This window comes from Clupea harengus, chromosome 1 (assembly GCF_900700415.2).
Source record: "Clupea harengus chromosome 1, Ch_v2.0.2, whole genome shotgun sequence".
Classification (NCBI taxonomy): Eukaryota; Metazoa; Chordata; class Actinopteri; order Clupeiformes; family Clupeidae; genus Clupea; species Clupea harengus.
This window is the reverse complement of record NC_045152.1, coordinates 23,671,205-23,689,367: the sequence shown is the minus strand read 5'-3', so window position 1 is coordinate 23,689,367 and position 18,163 is coordinate 23,671,205. Positions and strand designations below refer to the sequence as shown.

At 43.8% G+C, this 18,163-nt stretch overlaps 1 protein-coding gene across 1 annotated transcript; it reads left to right on the top strand.

Moving 5' to 3' along the window:
* Nucleotides 1–15,483, top strand: tcf20 (transcription factor 20). The gene is made up of 6 exons (XM_012825937.3): nucleotides 1–862; nucleotides 4,236–12,739; nucleotides 12,879–12,972; nucleotides 13,391–13,440; nucleotides 13,602–13,700; nucleotides 13,976–15,483. Exons 2-5 carry the CDS (start codon nucleotides 5,426–5,428, stop codon nucleotides 13,659–13,661), a joined length of 7,518 nt encoding a protein of 2,505 aa, XP_012681391.2. The 5' UTR covers nucleotides 1–862; nucleotides 4,236–5,425; the 3' UTR covers nucleotides 13,662–13,700; nucleotides 13,976–15,483.
* The last annotated feature ends 2,680 nt before the right edge of the window (nucleotides 15,484–18,163 follow it).

The window sequence follows — 18,163 nt, the reverse complement described above, 5'->3', positions numbered from 1 at the left end:
TCTACTCTCAAGTTCTTTTTTTGTTGTTTTTTTTTCAACAAGTGGTGCATTTCTTTTTCTAAATTAGTAGACTGTTATAAATATCCTTTGTTGTTGGCTACCCTGTATTCAGTACATGGGTATAGTTAAGGGGAGTGCGCAATTTCGGGGCATCTATGCGACTACAAAGAATTCCACGTTATTTTGGAGCTTTTGACGGTTTTGTTAAGGTTTAAAAGCAGTAGAAATGTTTGAAACAGGAGTGATGGGGAATGGGAGGGGAGATGGAAGGATGTAATGGGGAGAGATGTGGGAGGGGGTGAAGGAATATGAGTGTGTGTGCAATTTCAAGGCGGTCTTTCAAATGCAAAAAAGGGAAAATCAGTTTACAGAGAACGAAAACGATTAACCTCTGTATATATAGCTGCAACATTATAAAAGAAGATACAACGTGTTTGCCAATGCAGATGCTGGAATTCATCAGTTGTACAGTTTACAAGGCAGCAATGCGCGTAATTTTAACTCGAGCTAGGTGGATTCACCTAAACGGTGTGTGAGAGAAGGAAAGAAGAAGAGGGAACCAGTGGGAAGGGGGCGGGGGTGTATGGACCTCACTGGTTGCGGGACCTATAGGCACCCCGATTGTGCTGTTGTTATTTTTAGAGGTAAGGACAAAAGAAATCATTTTTTAGAGGAACGGCCCCTTATTCCAAAGAGTGTGACGGGCCCCCCGACTTCGCCGCCGCTGGTCGGGGCTGTCAAGACGACCGACGGAGAGGGAAAAGCGGCGGAGCAGTCGACTCAAGTCCGGGGTTTCCTGCTACAGCAGCGGGAATCACACAAAACACCCTTTCACTTCTCGTGGGGCCTTCAGCGTTCTCAGGTATGCATTGAGATAATAAGTCTCTAGTCCCTCTCTTCTCCATCATGTTTGTACTGGAAAGCTATTTTTCTAAATTCTGGGTTAACAGTGGTGATTGTCTCTCAGCTCAACAGCATCTTTCACGGCTAAATAACGTTATTTGTGTTAGCCCATTGCTCACCTTATTTTTATTCACCTTTTTCTGTTATAGTGTAGCTTGATAGTTTTCTCTTTTGGCAACGTAAACAATGGCAGGCCCTATGCTGTGCGTTTTCGTATAAGAATGGGCAGACAACTGTAATCATTGAACTGGGTAACGTTACCTCACAATCAAAGGCGAATTGGTAGGCTATGATGGGTTACAAGCTGGCTACATTGTAGCCACAGCCTTTGCACAATACGCAGTAGCGGTTGCTATCTAGATAATTAGCCAGCTCGCTAGCTTCCTCGAAATCTGCATGCCAGTAGGCAATGATACGAAAAAGGTGCAATGTAACCATTAATGAAAAACAAAGCTAGACCACATGTATTAGGCAACAGGATACATTTACGATGCATCCATTAGCAACACAAATAATGGCATCTAGGGTTGGCTACGTGTTAAATGTAGCCTGTTAGCAGACTGCTAAATCATCAATTGCACATCCATTTGGCATCCATTCAGTATAATATTATACAGCGTGTATAGTCGTCCAAATTAGGCTAGTCATTTCGGGCTGGCTTGTCGGGTCATAGTATCGGTAGGTAATCTAGCCTGCACAAATGCGTAATGCGATTGTTGTCCACGTTTGTTGTTGTTGTGCAATATAATTTAACCATGATTTGAGATCACGTCAGACAGAGCCTTTCACGCTTTTCATGATGATTGTCCGTCTTCACCCCGACCTCACAAGCTTCTGACCTACGCTGCGTGACCCCAGACTATGCTTAGGTGACAGCGCCGTGTCACCCTCCTATGAAAATCATGTCAGTGCATACAGTGTTACCCTACCAATTAATTAGCTAATTATTTTGTAAGTGATGGTGCGTTTTTATCCTATAATTCGTAGGTGTTTGTTTTCTGCCTTTATGATATACGTGCCACACAATAAATTGACAGGCATGTGCCACGAATTTCCTACCTGTAATTGCTTTCCTTATTTCACAAATTCCAAGTGTTGGCTTTTACCTCAGTATTTGCTTACATTGGTTGGAAAGAAATTGAAGAAGTCAGTCAATATTACTGAGCATTTCAGCATACTGCCTTTTTACTTGCGCAAGGCTTTGGCCATTCAGTAATTTCTAGTGTATGTTACACAATGGACATGTGTCAGAAAACCCATTCGTGACAAATGACCCCATTAAGGTGGCCTCACCCCCTAATTATACTCAGCTCTAATGAAATGCCCATGGAGGATGTTAAGCACAAGGCTTTGCAAACTCAAATCTGAAATCAGGTGTGCAAAACCTGCATTAGACTCTGTAGCATAACTGTTTTAGTGTTTGTGAAGAAACCTGACATCCCAAACCTTTAACTGAAACTATGTAAGCTTTCTGGAAGAAATATTCATACAGGGTAGTGTGATGTTCATACCTTGGAATGGTTTATGAAGGCATTACTGGAAATAATGTATAGTCAGCAAGAAGTGTCATTTGTCTCAAGATTATGATTTATGTTACCAAGGTTATAGTTCACACAGGTCCACCTGTTAAGATCCGTTTAACATGTTGGAATACCAGAATCAGCTGGAACATAATCAGTTGTGTGGTTGACACCTAGATGTTTATTTGTAGTGTTTGAATCTGTGTTTGGGCAAGGAAAGGTCTCATGAACTTCTTGTGACTTGATGAGTCAAACCCAAAATTGAGGTTGCATGAGTTTCATTTATGTAGAAGCGGTACTAAAAGTCAGTTTCTTTGCTTTATAAAAAACATGTACCATTATAATGATTAATATGGCACTGAGTTGAACAAATGAATTGCGACCGAATTTCCTGACTTGACTAATGATGGAATAGAGCGTCTAGACAGTAAATACACAATGAAATAAACAAAACTGAAAGCTGACTGACCACCATAACTTCAGTAACATTTATCATGCAGCTTAGACATTTTAGTTGAACCCAGACACTATTTAACATGCCTATGCCTTTTACTGCATTAATGTTATGAAAATAATAATCATTCATTTGCAGAAAGGCTATTTGTTTCCAATAATACTTTTACAAAGTTGTTATGATCACCACCAGCAAATACTGTAGGAGAATTGCATATTACAGAGGCCATTCATTTAGGTTATTCTCCTCACTCTGATTGCAAAAGAGAATGAGTGTCCCGTGCATTGCACACGCTTGATCTGCAACTGATGAAAACATCCTCTGATCCACATTACTGTTTTTTCTCTGGTATATCTTGCTGACCAGGATTGAGTTGAATTAGACAGGGTTGTTTTGGCTCTAGTTATATACTAATTAGACTCTGCAGTATATTGGGCTGTCGTCTAGCTGAACGCATCAGAATATCCAATGACCATACACACAGTGTGTGCAGAATGGCATGTGTCGAGTGGCGCCACAGTCAGTTGTGGCATACATTCTGTAGCAGGGGTGGAGTTCCAGCTTGTAGTGCTGAGTTTCAACTGGGCTGGATTGTTGTTTTGAGTGGACAAAAGGACTGCAGGCCTCTACTGAACCTTAGTTAAGTGGTATTTTTCATTTTTATATACTTATCTTTTAATAGAAACAAATCACCTTTTGCAGAGAGAAATTGGTTATCTCGGATGATCATTCTCATAACGTGTGTCAGAGTATAGTTGAATATAGTTGATTTAGCTTCACTGAGGTTTGGATTTAGAGACATATGTGACACATCTGCCTACATCAATAAGTGAATGTGTCCTTTAGTCTGTGTCTTTTCATTTGAAAGTGCATAACTTTGTATGGCCATATGAATGGAAATAGAATTGTATGCATGTGTCATGAAATTTAAGAAGGCAAGTATAAATCATATTCATTTCAGTATGAAGATTTTGAGGTCTAAGCATATAGCAATTCATATAAATTAGTACACTAAACTAATACTCTATGACAGGTGACAATCATAGGTCACTTCATGTAATGACAGACTTGCCATGATATGAAGAATTTAATCACTGAAATGAGTAATTTTGCTAATCGTTTCACTGAAATTCCTTTCTGAATATGTTGGCTGCTTGCAACAAAAGAGGGAAACAGTTTACGGTGGGATCATATGTCATATACTTATCGTTCAAGTCAAATGTTATGTCAAGAGATACAAAGGGAGATCTCTTGGGTACAGAACAGGTGTACATGGTGACATTACAGTGTATGTGATAATTATATTGTTGGACGGACAGATATTTCCTTACCTATTTTTATGTTTTTTTTTCTTTCAGATGTTCTCATCCCTTCTCACTGACAAGAAAGGCCTGCATTGAGATAACCGTTGAAGAACGAAGAACAGATCACAATGAAAAGCCTTACTTTCAGATGGTACCACATGAAGAGGAGCTAGGCCAGAGGACCTTTAAATGAATGGCAAGAAAACAAGCAAATAGTGTGGAATATATCAGAGAGTCAGATATCCGTTCTATAAAACTAAGAACAAATAAAAAGGGAAGAACAAAAAAATTAGTGTGCAAAAGAAGAAAAGGACTTCTGGGGACCAAAGAATTTTTTAAACACCAACAATTGAAGACAGTTCACTCAAACAGTATTCTGAAGGAGAGAAATATAATCCATGAAATCTATTTAATCATATTAACATTAGCATCAGTGAACATATGAAAAGGTCCATGGATATTTTCGGTCCTATGTAAGGACTAGTTATTTTATGATTTGACAGCTGAGCTGCTAGACATAAGTGCACAGAACTACCTGAAAACAGCATTTGTGTGCAATTTGCCAGAACTGACGATTTGCAGTGACTGCAGTCTCACTTGTACTGACTCCCTTGTGAGCATTTTCAGTGTGACCACACTGAGCTTTTTTTTCCTATTTCGGGTGGGACAATGTAATTTACTTTCTGAGTTCAGCTAACAGAACTGGTGTACTTAAATTCCATTCACCAAAAACGTTTTTGTGCCAAACTTCCAACAGCTGCATAGAGATAATAGCAACATCTGCAACGTTTTTTGAATGTAACTGCTGCTACACTACACACCATCAAATCCTTAGTTGCTGTCAGTGGAAATTTGAACTCAATGCTTCAGCTCCTCAATTATTTATTGTCAGGCCATCTCTTAAGAGTCAACAAATTTACCTGCAGAAATTTACCCCATTTTGTCATTGCATCTCCAGCTGCAGAATCTCTCTTCGGAGTTATTTGTTTTTTTTATATTCACTGATAGTCTACTCCAACCCCATAAATTGCTGCGTCAGCTGCTCCTGGCTGTGATGAACTTGTGCTTATATTGTTACAACCAGTCGGAAACTTCATACTCTAACACACTTCATTTTCAGTGACATCTTCTATATTTAATCCGAACAAGAAAGGCGTCTGAGCAAATTGTTGCTCCTGGAACATTTCCAAATATCAAATTAATAAGCCTGAACATTTTCAGAAACCCCAAACAAGGTATAAAAAATGCAAAACTTTCCCAACAGTCCTGCTTCTCTTCACCCTGGATTTACCAACCGGAGTGGGAGCATGGTCGGCTCTCCGTATCCCCCACACTCAGGGGACCCTCAGATATCCCCAAGATCAATAGAGGAGTATGCTGCCATGCAGCAGCAAGCCCAAGCAAACCCTCAAAGTCACGGTCAAGGTCACTTGCTTCACCGGGGGCAGCAGCACCCTGGCCATGCTGCTCACATTCATGGATATGGGTCAAGAACCAGAGCAGCTGGGGAAGTGCCCCAAAACAGCCCCCACAGTGGAAGTAACAGCAACCCCTACAGAAAAGACATGGATTACTATTTTTCAGTGAGTGGCAGAGACCGAAGCAGACGAGGAGGTTTGGGGTACGGGACCGGTTTTGGGTACTCAAACTTGGATGGGCATATGCCCCACCAGTACAGACATGGTGTTGGTTCAGGTTCAGCCTCTGGCATGATGTCTCCATACCCTCTGGACTATGGAACCACTGCTGCCTCTGGAGGAAGTGGCAGTAGTAGCAGCGGTGCAGGATCATTTTCTCCTTCTCAGCAGTACAACATGGGTCAGGGCGCTTCCATGCAACCAGTGTCCGCATCTCCCATGCACCAGCGCCAGCACAGCCAGAAATATCCCTCTCACCAGGCACTACACCAAGGGCAGCCTCATAGGTCTTACCCTCTGCACAGTCATAGAATGCCCCCTCAGTTTTCACAGTACCCGGCAGGATCAGCTGGAATATACAACTCTCCACCACACAGATATGATGGGAGTGGCAGTGGTGCCGTCGATGTTAAAGTAAACAGCTCACCCACGCACTCCAATCCTGCCCCTTCGAACAGCACAGGGCCAGCTGAGAGCCTGGGCCAGCCCTACCCAGCCAGCCATCCACAGTATTCCCCTCAGTCTCATTCCCTTCACAAACATACTGGCCATGGCCAGCGTAACTCCCAGCACAGTCTGGTGACAGGCTATGATCCCTCTGTAAAAATGCAGCCTCATGCAGCTCAGGCAAGTCATGCATATTCAAAGCATTCCCACTCCTCTGTTCCATCGGCCAATCCAGGCGTGACGCACCACTCTTCTCAAGAGGTCTCAAAATCCCCCATGAACTCTCAAACCCAACCAGCCCAAATGCAGCAAAACTTTAGCCCCATATCTAACCCTTCGCCAGCTGCTTCAGCAGTTCAGTCTCCCAGCTGTAGCTCATCCTCTTCGCCCCTCATGGGTGTCTCTGAAGGTTCGGGGAACACCTCTGCTCCCCAGGTACAGCCACCATCTCAAAGTTCCCTCTCAAACCCTCGCAACAGCCACAGTCACGGCAGGTTACTGCAAACTGTACCTCAGCTAAGTCCAACTCCCCACTCCAATAGCAGCATAAGTAGTTGTGGGAGTAGCATTGGTGGTAAAGGTAGCCGCCCTGCTGTGAATGCAGGTCGATCAGGTGTTGGCAGTAAGGGAGCGGCAGCCAGGGAAGAAGGGCCAGTCTCTCTTTACCAGTCTTTCCCCCAGGAAAAAATCATGCAAGATACAGGGCTTAACAGTTTGAATGCCCTTACATCTCAAGTGGCTAACATACCCAATACTGTACAACACATGTTGCTGACTGACACTCTGCTTTGTCACAAGAAAGGAAAAGATGGGGGACAACACCCCCACATGCAGCCATCGTCACAAGCTGTGCCCTCTCAGTCAAAGAGCCAGAGTGCCACTGCAACTCTGGGACATGGCCCAGGGAGGGAAGACGGTGGTGTGATGGTTAGTGAAGGTGGCAGCTCTGAAAGAGCAGCAATTGAAGATCTCTCCTCCAGGCCAGAAAGACCTTCAGAGACCAAGGAGGAGCAGGGGGAGCACTTTTCTGATGGCGAGCCGAAGAGAATGAGGCAAATGAGTGGCACTAGCAATGAGTCAGAACCAAGCAACTATTATCCACCATCCAAGAGCCATGGAGAACCGACCCCTTCGCACTCTCACAATCCAACCGAGCAAAGTTGCCGCAGATTGCCACTTCGAGTTGACACTGAAGTCTCCAAAAAGCAGTTGTCAGCTCAGTATTCAACTGTAGGTGGAGCTCAAACTAAAACACCAGACACCCAGACTCCCTCATCATCCTCACCACCTTCTGTTCCCCCCTCTGCGCAGCCTAGTCCAAATCTGCCCCATTGCCTTCCTCCCTCTTCCATTACGTCATCATCAACTCCCTCCCCTGCCCACTCCTCACTATCTAATTGTTATTTGGAGTCTGATGCCACAAATGCTGACACTAAAAATGGGGTAAGAGAAAGGGAACCCAGAGAAATTAAAATGGAAAGGAACAGTAAAACTGAGAGTGAAGAGGCAAACAAAAAATGGGAAAACGTTGCTCATAGAGGAGACCTTGCAGGCCTCCCTGAAGGAGATGGGTCAAAGAAGTTGCAGAGTATAGACAGCTGCAAGGAGGAATTGTTAAGCCCAAAACAAAATGAAAACAAGGAGGGGAGGCCAGACAAGGGCCAAAACTTTGTACCTGACAGGACTTTGAATGCTGCTGAGCCACAACATGGAGGAGTTGGTGTAATTGTGTCAACTCGCCCTGACAGTAATCAACCTGAAATATCTAAGCATCCTGAAAATACGCCTTTGTCTCCACAATATGGCGGTCCTCTGCACTCTAGTCAACAGAATTATCCTGATGAGAGGAAGTTCCTCAGAGATTCACGCAGCCATAATGGTGACGGGGATGGTCCTGTAGACCAATACCCTGCACAGTATGATGCGTCCTCTAAACCTGACTTTGGGCAGATGGCACCCCATCTGGGTCCTTATAAGTATGGAAACCATGATATGTCCTTTAATACTTGCATAGGCATGAAGAATAGAGGGAGAATGGGTCCAGGAGCAGGGATGGCAGCGAATGCAAGATTCCAAGGATACAATCAGCCACAACTCACTTATGGCTCTGTGCCCAGAAAGAATTCTGGGATCATGGGACTGGACGCACAAGTGAGAAGAGCAATGGGTATGGGACCAAGACCTGAAGACAGTAATTCTCAGATGCAACAACCGTATCCAAGCCTATTGCAAGAGGTCCTTCAAGGCTATCACATAGACAGGCGTTATGGACGTCCTGACCAAGTGAATGCTCACTTACAGTCTCCAAACCTGGCTCAACACCACTACCAACCCAGACATCCCTATGCCTTGATTGAAAGTATGAAACCTCATGGAGTCAGTTCTCCAGCTCTGATGAGTGGGGTCAGTGTTCATCATGCCGAAATGACCACAGGGAAGCCTCATCCTCTGAGTCAAGGGTCTGGGAATGATATAGGACCAGCGCTCTCTCATTCCTCATGGGATCCAGAAGCGCAAAGATTAAAGGGGTCACACTGTGGCTCCTCAGATAAGAACAGAATAGGTGCATCACCAAACCAGTCTTCCCACATGCAGCAGCCCACAGAATTGACTGCAGTTCCTCCCTCAAAGCACATCAATTTAGCTGACTACTCCTTACCACAGAGGAAATCTTCCTGTTTGACCACTCCTGCTTCAGCTGTCCAACAACTGCTGTTACAGGAAGTTGAGCCACTAGCTGGCAGTGTGACTCCCACCAATCAAACACAAATATCAACTGCCTCACTTTTGTCACCATCTTCTGAGCGGCGCTCAGTTATCTGTGATGTGTCTCCATCTCGAAGGACCCCTGATCAAGAGATGGGTCAGTCTGGGACACCTGCAGCTTCAGTTATACAACAGACATTTTCTTCAACAGCACAGGAGCAAGACAACAGACAGGAACAGCCAGGAAATAAGGCAGAGGTGAAAACCGAAGAACCTATCACCACAATAGAGGCTACAAATCAAAGTAGATTAGGTCTGTCAGCCGATGCTACCAAGAAAAAGAGCAAATGTACTGTCCCATCTGCAGACATGCATTCCAACCCTCACAGGACCAGTGGTGGCAGTATTGATCTTGCCACCACTCGCCACCATCCACATCCACTTCCCCATCATTCCATCCAAAATCCTCTGATGTCTCCACAAAGACAGCAGCCCTGCTCTCAAGGACTTGATGTATCTGGGAGTCATACATCTGCATACACTGGCTATTCATATGGTGATGTCAGAGAGGGAAATGCAGAACTGAGTAAAGCGCATAATCCCTCCTACCATGGTTACGGTGTGACGTCTTCTCAACCCCAGCTCCGTAACAAACCAGAGGGGTATTCTCATCCTCTTTCCCTCCACCATGCACATGATGCCGATGCCAGACTTGATTGGACAGCAAATCCCAGCAGACCCACCGAAATGCTGATACCCAACTCTGCTCCTGACCTTCATGCTCCTCAAAACCAACCTGAGCGGAAGATGATGTCTCCAACCGATGGCCTGACCAATTCATCTCAGTTACCCAGACAACATCCACAATATCCAGGAGCATACTATGATATGAAGATGTGGGAAGCCTATGCTGCAAGAGAAAGTGGCGGAGGAATGCTGGAAGGAGATCCCTCCACAAGAATCCAGCAGCCAGCTTCTGCAGTACCTCCCGAGTCAGTATCTGCACAACCCACTGCAGGTTCCATACACCCAGAGACTGAGAGCCCTCGGGCGGTAAAGGAGGAGACCGGGAAATCCCTTCATCCCCTACCTGCTTCTAATTCTGTCAGTCACGCGAGCAGTGCTGGTGGAAACCAAGGTACTCCCCAGGGCCGTCAGTTCAGAACAGGTGGGTCAGGGGAACCAAACCCATTAATGATGAGGAGGAGAGTTCGTTCTTTTATTTCCCCCATACCTGCTAAAAGGTTGCATCAGGATGGAGCGCAAAAGATAGGGCCAAGTTCATATCAGTCCTCACTATCTCACGCTGATCCCAGATACCAAAATGAGAGTGACTCAGATGCACCTCGTCCCAGATTATCTTCTCCGAACTCTTGCCCTACACCCAATTCTCAGTCACCACCTTCACAGGGAAAGACAAAGGTATTGCCTCCAAGAAAGGGAAGAGGTCTGAAACTAGAGGCCATAGTGCAGAAAATTACACCAAATGTGAAGAAAGTGGGTGATTACAACAGCCATGGAGATTCTGACTCAAATTACCCAGATACAGAAGTCACACCTTACTGTTCAGATGACCAAGATATCAGTGCACGTTTTTCAAGTGGGGATGGGAGTTGCCTTCCATATCTTGGAGAAGGTCAGTCCTTAGATGAGGTTTTATCTTACAGATCAATGGACGACGCTGGGCCTCCACCTATGATCACATATGATTCATTAAAAGAAAGCTCCACTGGTAGTTCTATTGGTGGTGCGTTAAGGGGGTTGCAGTCAGACTTTGACTTTGGGTTGGGTACATCAACAACTCCAGGATCTCTTGTGGGTGAAAGTGACAAAGATGACCTTAGAATACCATCAGATTTCACCTTGTTGGGGCCTTTACCACCTCCGCCACCGTTGCCTCGTCCAGTCCAGGGCTCTCCTCCTCCTTCTTCATCTGCCCTGTCAGATATTCAACAATTTACAAACACTTACCAGCAACTTGAGACTCGAAGGGGAGAACAGTCTGCTGCCAACCTCTTGAGACAAAAGCTACAGGAGACTGGCATGGGATTTGATGAATATTCTGGCAGTGACTACTATGGTCAAGGGCATCACCTGTTATCCCGATCACAGCATCAGGTTTCTTCTCCAAGAAGTGGGATGTCAATGTCTGATTCCAAACAACTAGATAGTTCTGTGCCTAAGGGCTACTTTCCTTCTGGCAAGAAAAAGGGACGGCCAGTTGGAAGTGTGAACAAGCAAAAACGTGCCCAACAAAACCAGCAGCAGAATATGGGGCCTAGTTCTACCACGAATTCCCAAGCCTCCTCTCCTGCTGCGGCTGCCCCTACTGTACCCCAGGTTGCTCCATCTACTTCTACCGTCACCAAGGCAGAGGTTCCCACAAGCTCCACAACATCACCAGAAAACCAAACACCCCCACCTTCAACGGAGCCTGATCAGCCTGCAGCAGTGAAAGTGGATATAGAGGTTGAGGACACACAAACAGAAGTTGTTGCGAAGCCTGGTAGACACAGGCAAAGAAAGGGAAAAGAAGACAACGAAGACGGAGCGCTAAGCAGCAGGCAACGGAGGAGACGGAGAGCTGTGGCAGTGACTTCAAAGGAGGAGCCAGACACAACAAACACAGTAGGAAATACTGGAGGGATTTTCCTAGATAAACAAAACAATGCCTTCTCCCCATATATACATGTGGAGAGGAAGATTGCAGACCTAGGGGCTGTGTGTACTATTGTTAATGCAGAGGAGGAGAAATTAAAGTCTGGGAAAGGTAGTGGTGCTGGTGGTAGCAGCACAGACACACTCTCAAATCTCGCTCAAATGGTCAAGCGAGACAAAGACATGGCGAGAGTGAGAGAAAACAGTGTTACTGAGCAGGCTGACTCAGCCCTTCAGACAGGAAAAGCTCTCCCCTCTTCTGGATATGTCCTCCCAGGACCTGTGGTCTCTGAATCATCGCACACTGGTCGTCTGCTATGTTGCCTTTGTCAAAAGTGGGCCAATTACAAACATCTTGGGGATCTGTATGGCCCTTACTATCCCTCTGAGTATGCTTCTAAACTTCCCAGGAGTCACCCCCAGATTAAGCAGATACTCTCTCACCCCGGAGTCAGCACATCGGGAGTAAATCTGATATCTAATTCAGCAGAGTCGACATCCAGTGACACGCAGTTACTGGACTCTTCTAATGTCAAATCCTCAACAGACAGTGATTGTACAGCTAGTCACGCTACCAACCCAACATCTCCTGCTACTACAGTGGGCACAGCGTCCCCAGCAGCTGGTGAGGAGATGCCTTCACTTTCATACAAAACTGCCAGTGCCACCATCAACAGGAGAGTGCATAATTGGGAGCTGACCCAAGAATCGTCCACTGTAACAGAACAACAGAAACCACCAGAGCTACAGAATGAGGTCACAGGTGACCTGAAGCCGCAAAGCCAACACCAGCAGTTGGATGATGCCCAGCAGTGGCCACAACACAGGAAACTCACCTCACACCCACGATTCAAACGGCGGCACAAATCCGGTGAGGATTTGCCCAGAACCATCCCCAGCAACAACAAAGCCTCATTGCCATTCCAGCCGCCACCCCCTAGCCTGGACTCTCTTGGTCCTCTGGCCCAGCTTGCCCAACTTCCTCAAGTGCCCTTGGACCCAGAGGAGTTGTGGGTACATGAAGGATGCATAACCTGGGCAAGTGGGGTGTTTCTGGTGAATGGAAAACTGTATGGCTTACAGGAGACACTAGACGGTGCAAGAGAAACGGTGAGTATGCATTCATGGTTTAAGGCTTTGAATCATAGTGTGAACAAAGGTTTTTTTTTTTTTTTTTTGCTTGGTGTCTTTACTTACTTTACTTAGTGTGTGTTTTGAGTTGCTTCTAATTATACCTGTTTTCCACTAGAATTGTTCTCATTGTGAAATGGTTGGCGCAACCCTTGGTTGCCATAGCAAAGGCTGCACGCTGAGATATCACTACATTTGTGGCATAGAAGCAGGTGAGTGCCAGGAATTGACTGATGCTGTTACATTCCTAAAAACGACAACCTGTTATGTTTCCAGTAATAATGACAAAGTTGTGAATCCCAAACTCAGTGTGATGCTGATACTGCACTGCATTATTAAAGGGGAACGTCACTGCAGGATTAAAGAGGGGTTGTTTTCATGCCACCTATGAAGTATTCTTTTCATCTTAATGCATATTCCGGTTTTACATTCAAGTGAAGAAGTGGACTTTATTATGAATATATTTGTGTATAAATGATAAAGCAAATGTGATAAAGCAAGGTGCCTCCTCATCAAAAGTAACCATGAGACATTGTGTTTACTGTCTTCTCCATTCACTTAAAGACAAAGTACCAAGAGGGATTCTGTTGTATTTACCTGGGGTTTGATGGTCTGTTTTTCTTACCCCAGACTGTTCTATGAATGAAGACAACTTTTCACTGAGGTGTCCAAAGCACAAGGTAAGAGAGTGACAAATTATCCCAACTCCTATGGAATGTTCAGTTGGAGGTCATTCAGGTGAAGATGTGTGACTGTAGAACAGTGTCCTTTACTTGAGGATTAAATATATATATAAAATATGAATATTGTTTTCCTCTTTGGAAATGTTTGTCTTACCCAGTTCCCCCAGAGCAGTAGGCCAGCTAAGTCCATTTACCTAGAGCAATCTGAGAGAGGCTGAACTCCACAGGGGACATACTCACACAGAAGGTTTGGACATGTGAGTGTTAACATCATGGCTGAGTGTCACACACGTCTGAGTGATATCAGTTTGAGATTTTGAGAATTATTCAGAAATATTTGGATTGGATTGTTTCCTCCATATGTGGACATAGTCACATTTATCTCTGTAATTTTGGCATATATTTAATATTTTGATATTTTACCTTAAGATGCATGCAAATTTTCTGTATGTGTATTTTTTATGTTATGTTTCATGACTTGGCTTTGTATGAGTGTGGTGCTAATTGCCTTGGTCTGTGTTTTGATTTCAAGGCCAGCTATGATGGTGAAGGACTGTACTGTCTGTAAATGGAACTGGAGTAGATGTTGTATGGATGAGAAGAATGTAAAAACAACACTACAACACAAAAATGGAGTACCAATGACTTTCAAAAAGATGTTACAAAGTGACAAAAAAAGAAAATAAGCATTTTTTCACAATACCCGTCAATACCTAAAAAGGAATAAAAACGAGAGATGAGCAACATGGAGGAGGAGGAAAAATAAAGACAAAACAAGTGTTCCAAAGAGGAACTTCACCTTTTCAGCAAGAAAATAGACAAACTGCCTCTCTTCTAAAACTTTCAATTTGTGTACACACTTTTGGGACTATTTCTGTTGTGATTTCATCAATACTGTTGTTATATGGCGTTCACATGATCTTGTCCAGCTTTTTTTTTTTATGTGTGTGTGTGTGTGTGTGTGGAAGGGAAACCCTTTAAGGGACAGTCCAAGATGGCTGAACTTAACAGACAACAGAACAAAAAGGGAGGCAGTGTATTTACACTTATGTTATGTATTTTCTTATCATAATCCACCTCTGTATAATTATTTTTAATCGTCATTATTATTTGCTATCAGTATTCTACTCCTAAATCCTAATGGAAGAATATCAAACTAAGCTGCATTGTCTTCACCGCGACCATGAGGGGACTTGGCAGTGAATCCAAACATGACCGTTCACTCATCAGGACCTCTCATCATTCCTGAAGGACAGGGGAAACTGAACGACATCATTTGGAATGTCAGGGTTGAGTTGCCACAGAGACATAATTGCCTTGGAGAATGGACATCTATTGCCTTTCGGAAGTGTGTCTGTGTGTACGAGTGGTTTTGTGAGTTGTGTTGAGTGTGTGTGTGTGTCCGTGTCCATTTTTTGGGGTCCTTTGCAAAGTGTTCTTATTTTTCATCCTTACAATTTTTACAGCACAGAAAGTGTACATGAAAATGAAATGGACATATTATTTTTCAGAAAGAGGAGAAAAAAACAGACACTTCTGGTGAAAAAGGATACTGGATCCTAGGGGTGCGCAGGTGACTTCATTGATGTTGTGCATTTCCGACATCATTGACCACAGTTGGTGAAACATGATGAGGCTAAAACATCACTGCGGGATTTTGTGTAGAGGAGGGGTTTGGAGTTGGTTTCACAGAAGCTTTTTTTGTGTTAGTTTTGTTTTGGAAGGTGCCGAGACATTGCAGCATGGGCCGGATTCCCCTGCCTTTGCTCAAAGTTGAAGTGTCACAAAATCAAAAGGGGTGGGTGTAACTGCTGTCCAGTGTTGGACAGAAAGAGACATATATCCACAAGGAAAAAAACAGTGTTGCCATAAGCTTAAAAGTCAAATTCCCACATGGTATTACTATCTTTATCATTTTTTATTATTATTCTTGTAAAAAAAACACAAACACCAAGAATGACCATATTGAAAACATGTTGTACTAGAAACAAACTGTCAATATGTATATGAATCATGAATACAGTTACAAAAAAAAGAAAATTATTCTTTTTTCTTTTTATTCCTTCATTTTCTCCCCATTTCTACTGGATGCAAACTGAAGTCTGTTGTTATTAATTATCATTTTCAGGAGTAATGGCTATGCTTATTATAGTTCTGAACTAGCCATTTCAGCCTCACCAGAGGTATCCATTGATCTCAAAAAAAGGACTGACTTCTGTTACCATGCCCGTCATAACATGATATTAAACAGAAATCTCTTTCTGCTCAATGTCATCTTTCAGTGTAAGCTTAACCACACCCCCAACAAAATGGCCTTGAATTAATCTTCATTAATGTGAAGTGCGTGTGGGTGTGTATGTGCGTGCATGCGTGTGTTTATGTGTGTGTGTTTCTAAGGCTGTGGGTTGACCCTAGCCTGTGCTAGCATGCTAGCTTGTACCTACAACTTGGGCAAGGAATAAGTCCCCTTAACCCAGCTGACTGTTGTTTCAGCATGAATTCCTCAGTTATTTTTGTGTCTGTCTGGGCACGTTCTCATTCACTCACACTGTCTAATCCTTGAAGGCATACCCACTGTGTTTGGACAGTGCTATTGGCACTCTGCTGCGTGAGGGACACTGGGCCCTGAGGAGGAAACTGTGGTGGGTCACGGGTGAACGGCAGCTCCAGGGGGATCAGTGAGGTTTACTGTCGATCACATTCTATTGGTCCTCTACTGCTTTTTGTAAAGTAGTCATTTTTACTGAATGGTGAAATTAATATCAGACTTACCTCATTTATTATGGAGAATGGTTCTGTTGTTCAGCACATGGTCCAGGGCCACCGCTTCACCCTTTGGGGTTTGCTGGAGTATTGGCATTTGTCTGATGGCATCCCTCAGACGGCCCCCTTGTGGTGACTCTTAAGAATGTCTTTCACATGATATGTGAAATTAGTTCCAAACAGACTGGTAGATTATACCAGTATGCAATACATTGGAGCATGAACTAAGATGAAATACATTCAGGCCTTAGGGGAGCAAATTATCAACAGTTTCAAGAGTCTCCTCTTTCTACTCTTGTTACATACTTTCTATTCTTGTTATATTACTACAAGTCTAATATTTCATTGTAATTGTATATTCTTTTGTAACCAAAACATGCTCAATATACATTCAGAAAAATTTAGCAGATGTAACATTGCTTTTTCACCCTGTAGCATTCTGCCTATATGTTTTTTTCTTGTCGATTAGGGTTTTTTAGTCGTAATGTCAGTGTAGATGGAATAAATAGCATTCAGCAACAGTCTAATGCAGTAAACGCGTCAATCCCACAGGTGAAAGGTAGCCAGCAGAGATTATTTCGGGGGATATGGAGCAGATTGAACAATGTTGTCCAGTGTGGATTTGCTGCTGTATCGATGGATTAAGGCAGAGTGGAGCTTAAGACTTCAGACAGACACACACACACACATAGTAACTCACTGAAACCCATGAGTGTAACAGCTGCAAATACACACACACACAAACACCTTGGAGGTCAAAAAGGGGTGTGTGCTATGCTGTGGCAGGAGAAATTAAAACGGAGGAGGGGATGGGTTCTACAGTTCAGGTGAAGTCCATACACGACACACAGAGGAAAGAGCTCAGAAACGGAGCTAAATGACCAGGGGGTGAGTTGAACATGATTTTCCGTTTCGAAAATGTTTTTGTTTTTTAAAGAAACGAAACATTTTGAGTTCCGTTTCTTTAAACATCTGTGCTGAATAGCAGCATGCATGTATGCCAACGTAAATGCGCGATGTAATTTGAACTTCATGTGTTTTTGTCCAATTCCTGTTGATGAACTTCATGTCAACCCCCTAAGGGCCAGTTCCATAGTAGTGTGGTGTTTGATTTTCTTTTTCTTAATTGCTTTGGCCCCAGTTGTGATTCCTTCCCCCCGGTCCTCCAACCTTATTCCTTCATATTCTCATTCTGTCTCATCCACTTTGTCCCGGTTTCTCCCTCTTAATCCTTAATCAACTCTACCCTCCCTCACAATAGGCCTGGGCAGATTAAACCTCTCCTCTGCACACATTGAAATAACTAATCATATACTGGGCACCAGAAATGGAGAGGATTTGTCTAAATGCTGCTTAATGTATGTGTGGACAACTGAACTAAGGAGAAGCACCAGAGCGTGGCGATGCTGAAAAGGAGTCATCCTGGTTTGATATGTGTTCAGTTCTTCCTTGTCTGTTTGTCTACACTCTCCTCCTCTCTTTCTCTCTCATGCTGGCTCTCTTGGTTGCCTTTCCCCCTCACCTAGTCACTTTCCCGTACCCTGCTTTATTTTAGCTTCTTTTTCCTCTCTTCTTCTCTATCTTTTTTTCATCCATTTTCTCTCTTTCTCTTTCGTCCCCTGAACATTTCTCTCTCGTCTTCTTGTCTCTTTCCCTCTCTCATAATCTGTCTTTCCCTCCTTGTCTTGCTGCTTCCCAGTCATTCCTCTGTGCCGCCTTCTTCTTTTTATCTAGTCTCTGTCTCCTTTGCTCCCATCTCTTTTCCTCTCCCTCCACTACTCTCTCTCTCTTCATCTTTTTTCTCTCCATCTCTCCACTGCTCTCTCTCTCTCCCCTCTCTCTCTCTTCATATTTTTTCTCTCCATCTCTCTACTACTCTCTCTCCCCCCTCTCTCTCTCTTCATCTTTTCTCTCTCCATCTCTCCACTACTCTCTCTCTCTCCCCCTCTCTCTCTTC

Coding starts and splice junctions, on each gene's coding strand:
- tcf20 (XM_012825937.3), top strand. CDS start 5,426: ATGCAAAACTTTCCCAACAGTCCTGCTTCTCTTCACCCTGGATTTACC. Junction 12,740..12,878: donor TAGACGGTGCAAGAGAAACG/GTGAGTATGCAT, acceptor GTTTTCCACTAG/AATTGTTCTCATTGTGAAAT. Junction 12,973..13,390: donor CATTTGTGGCATAGAAGCAG/GTGAGTGCCAGG, acceptor TTCTTACCCCAG/ACTGTTCTATGAATGAAGAC.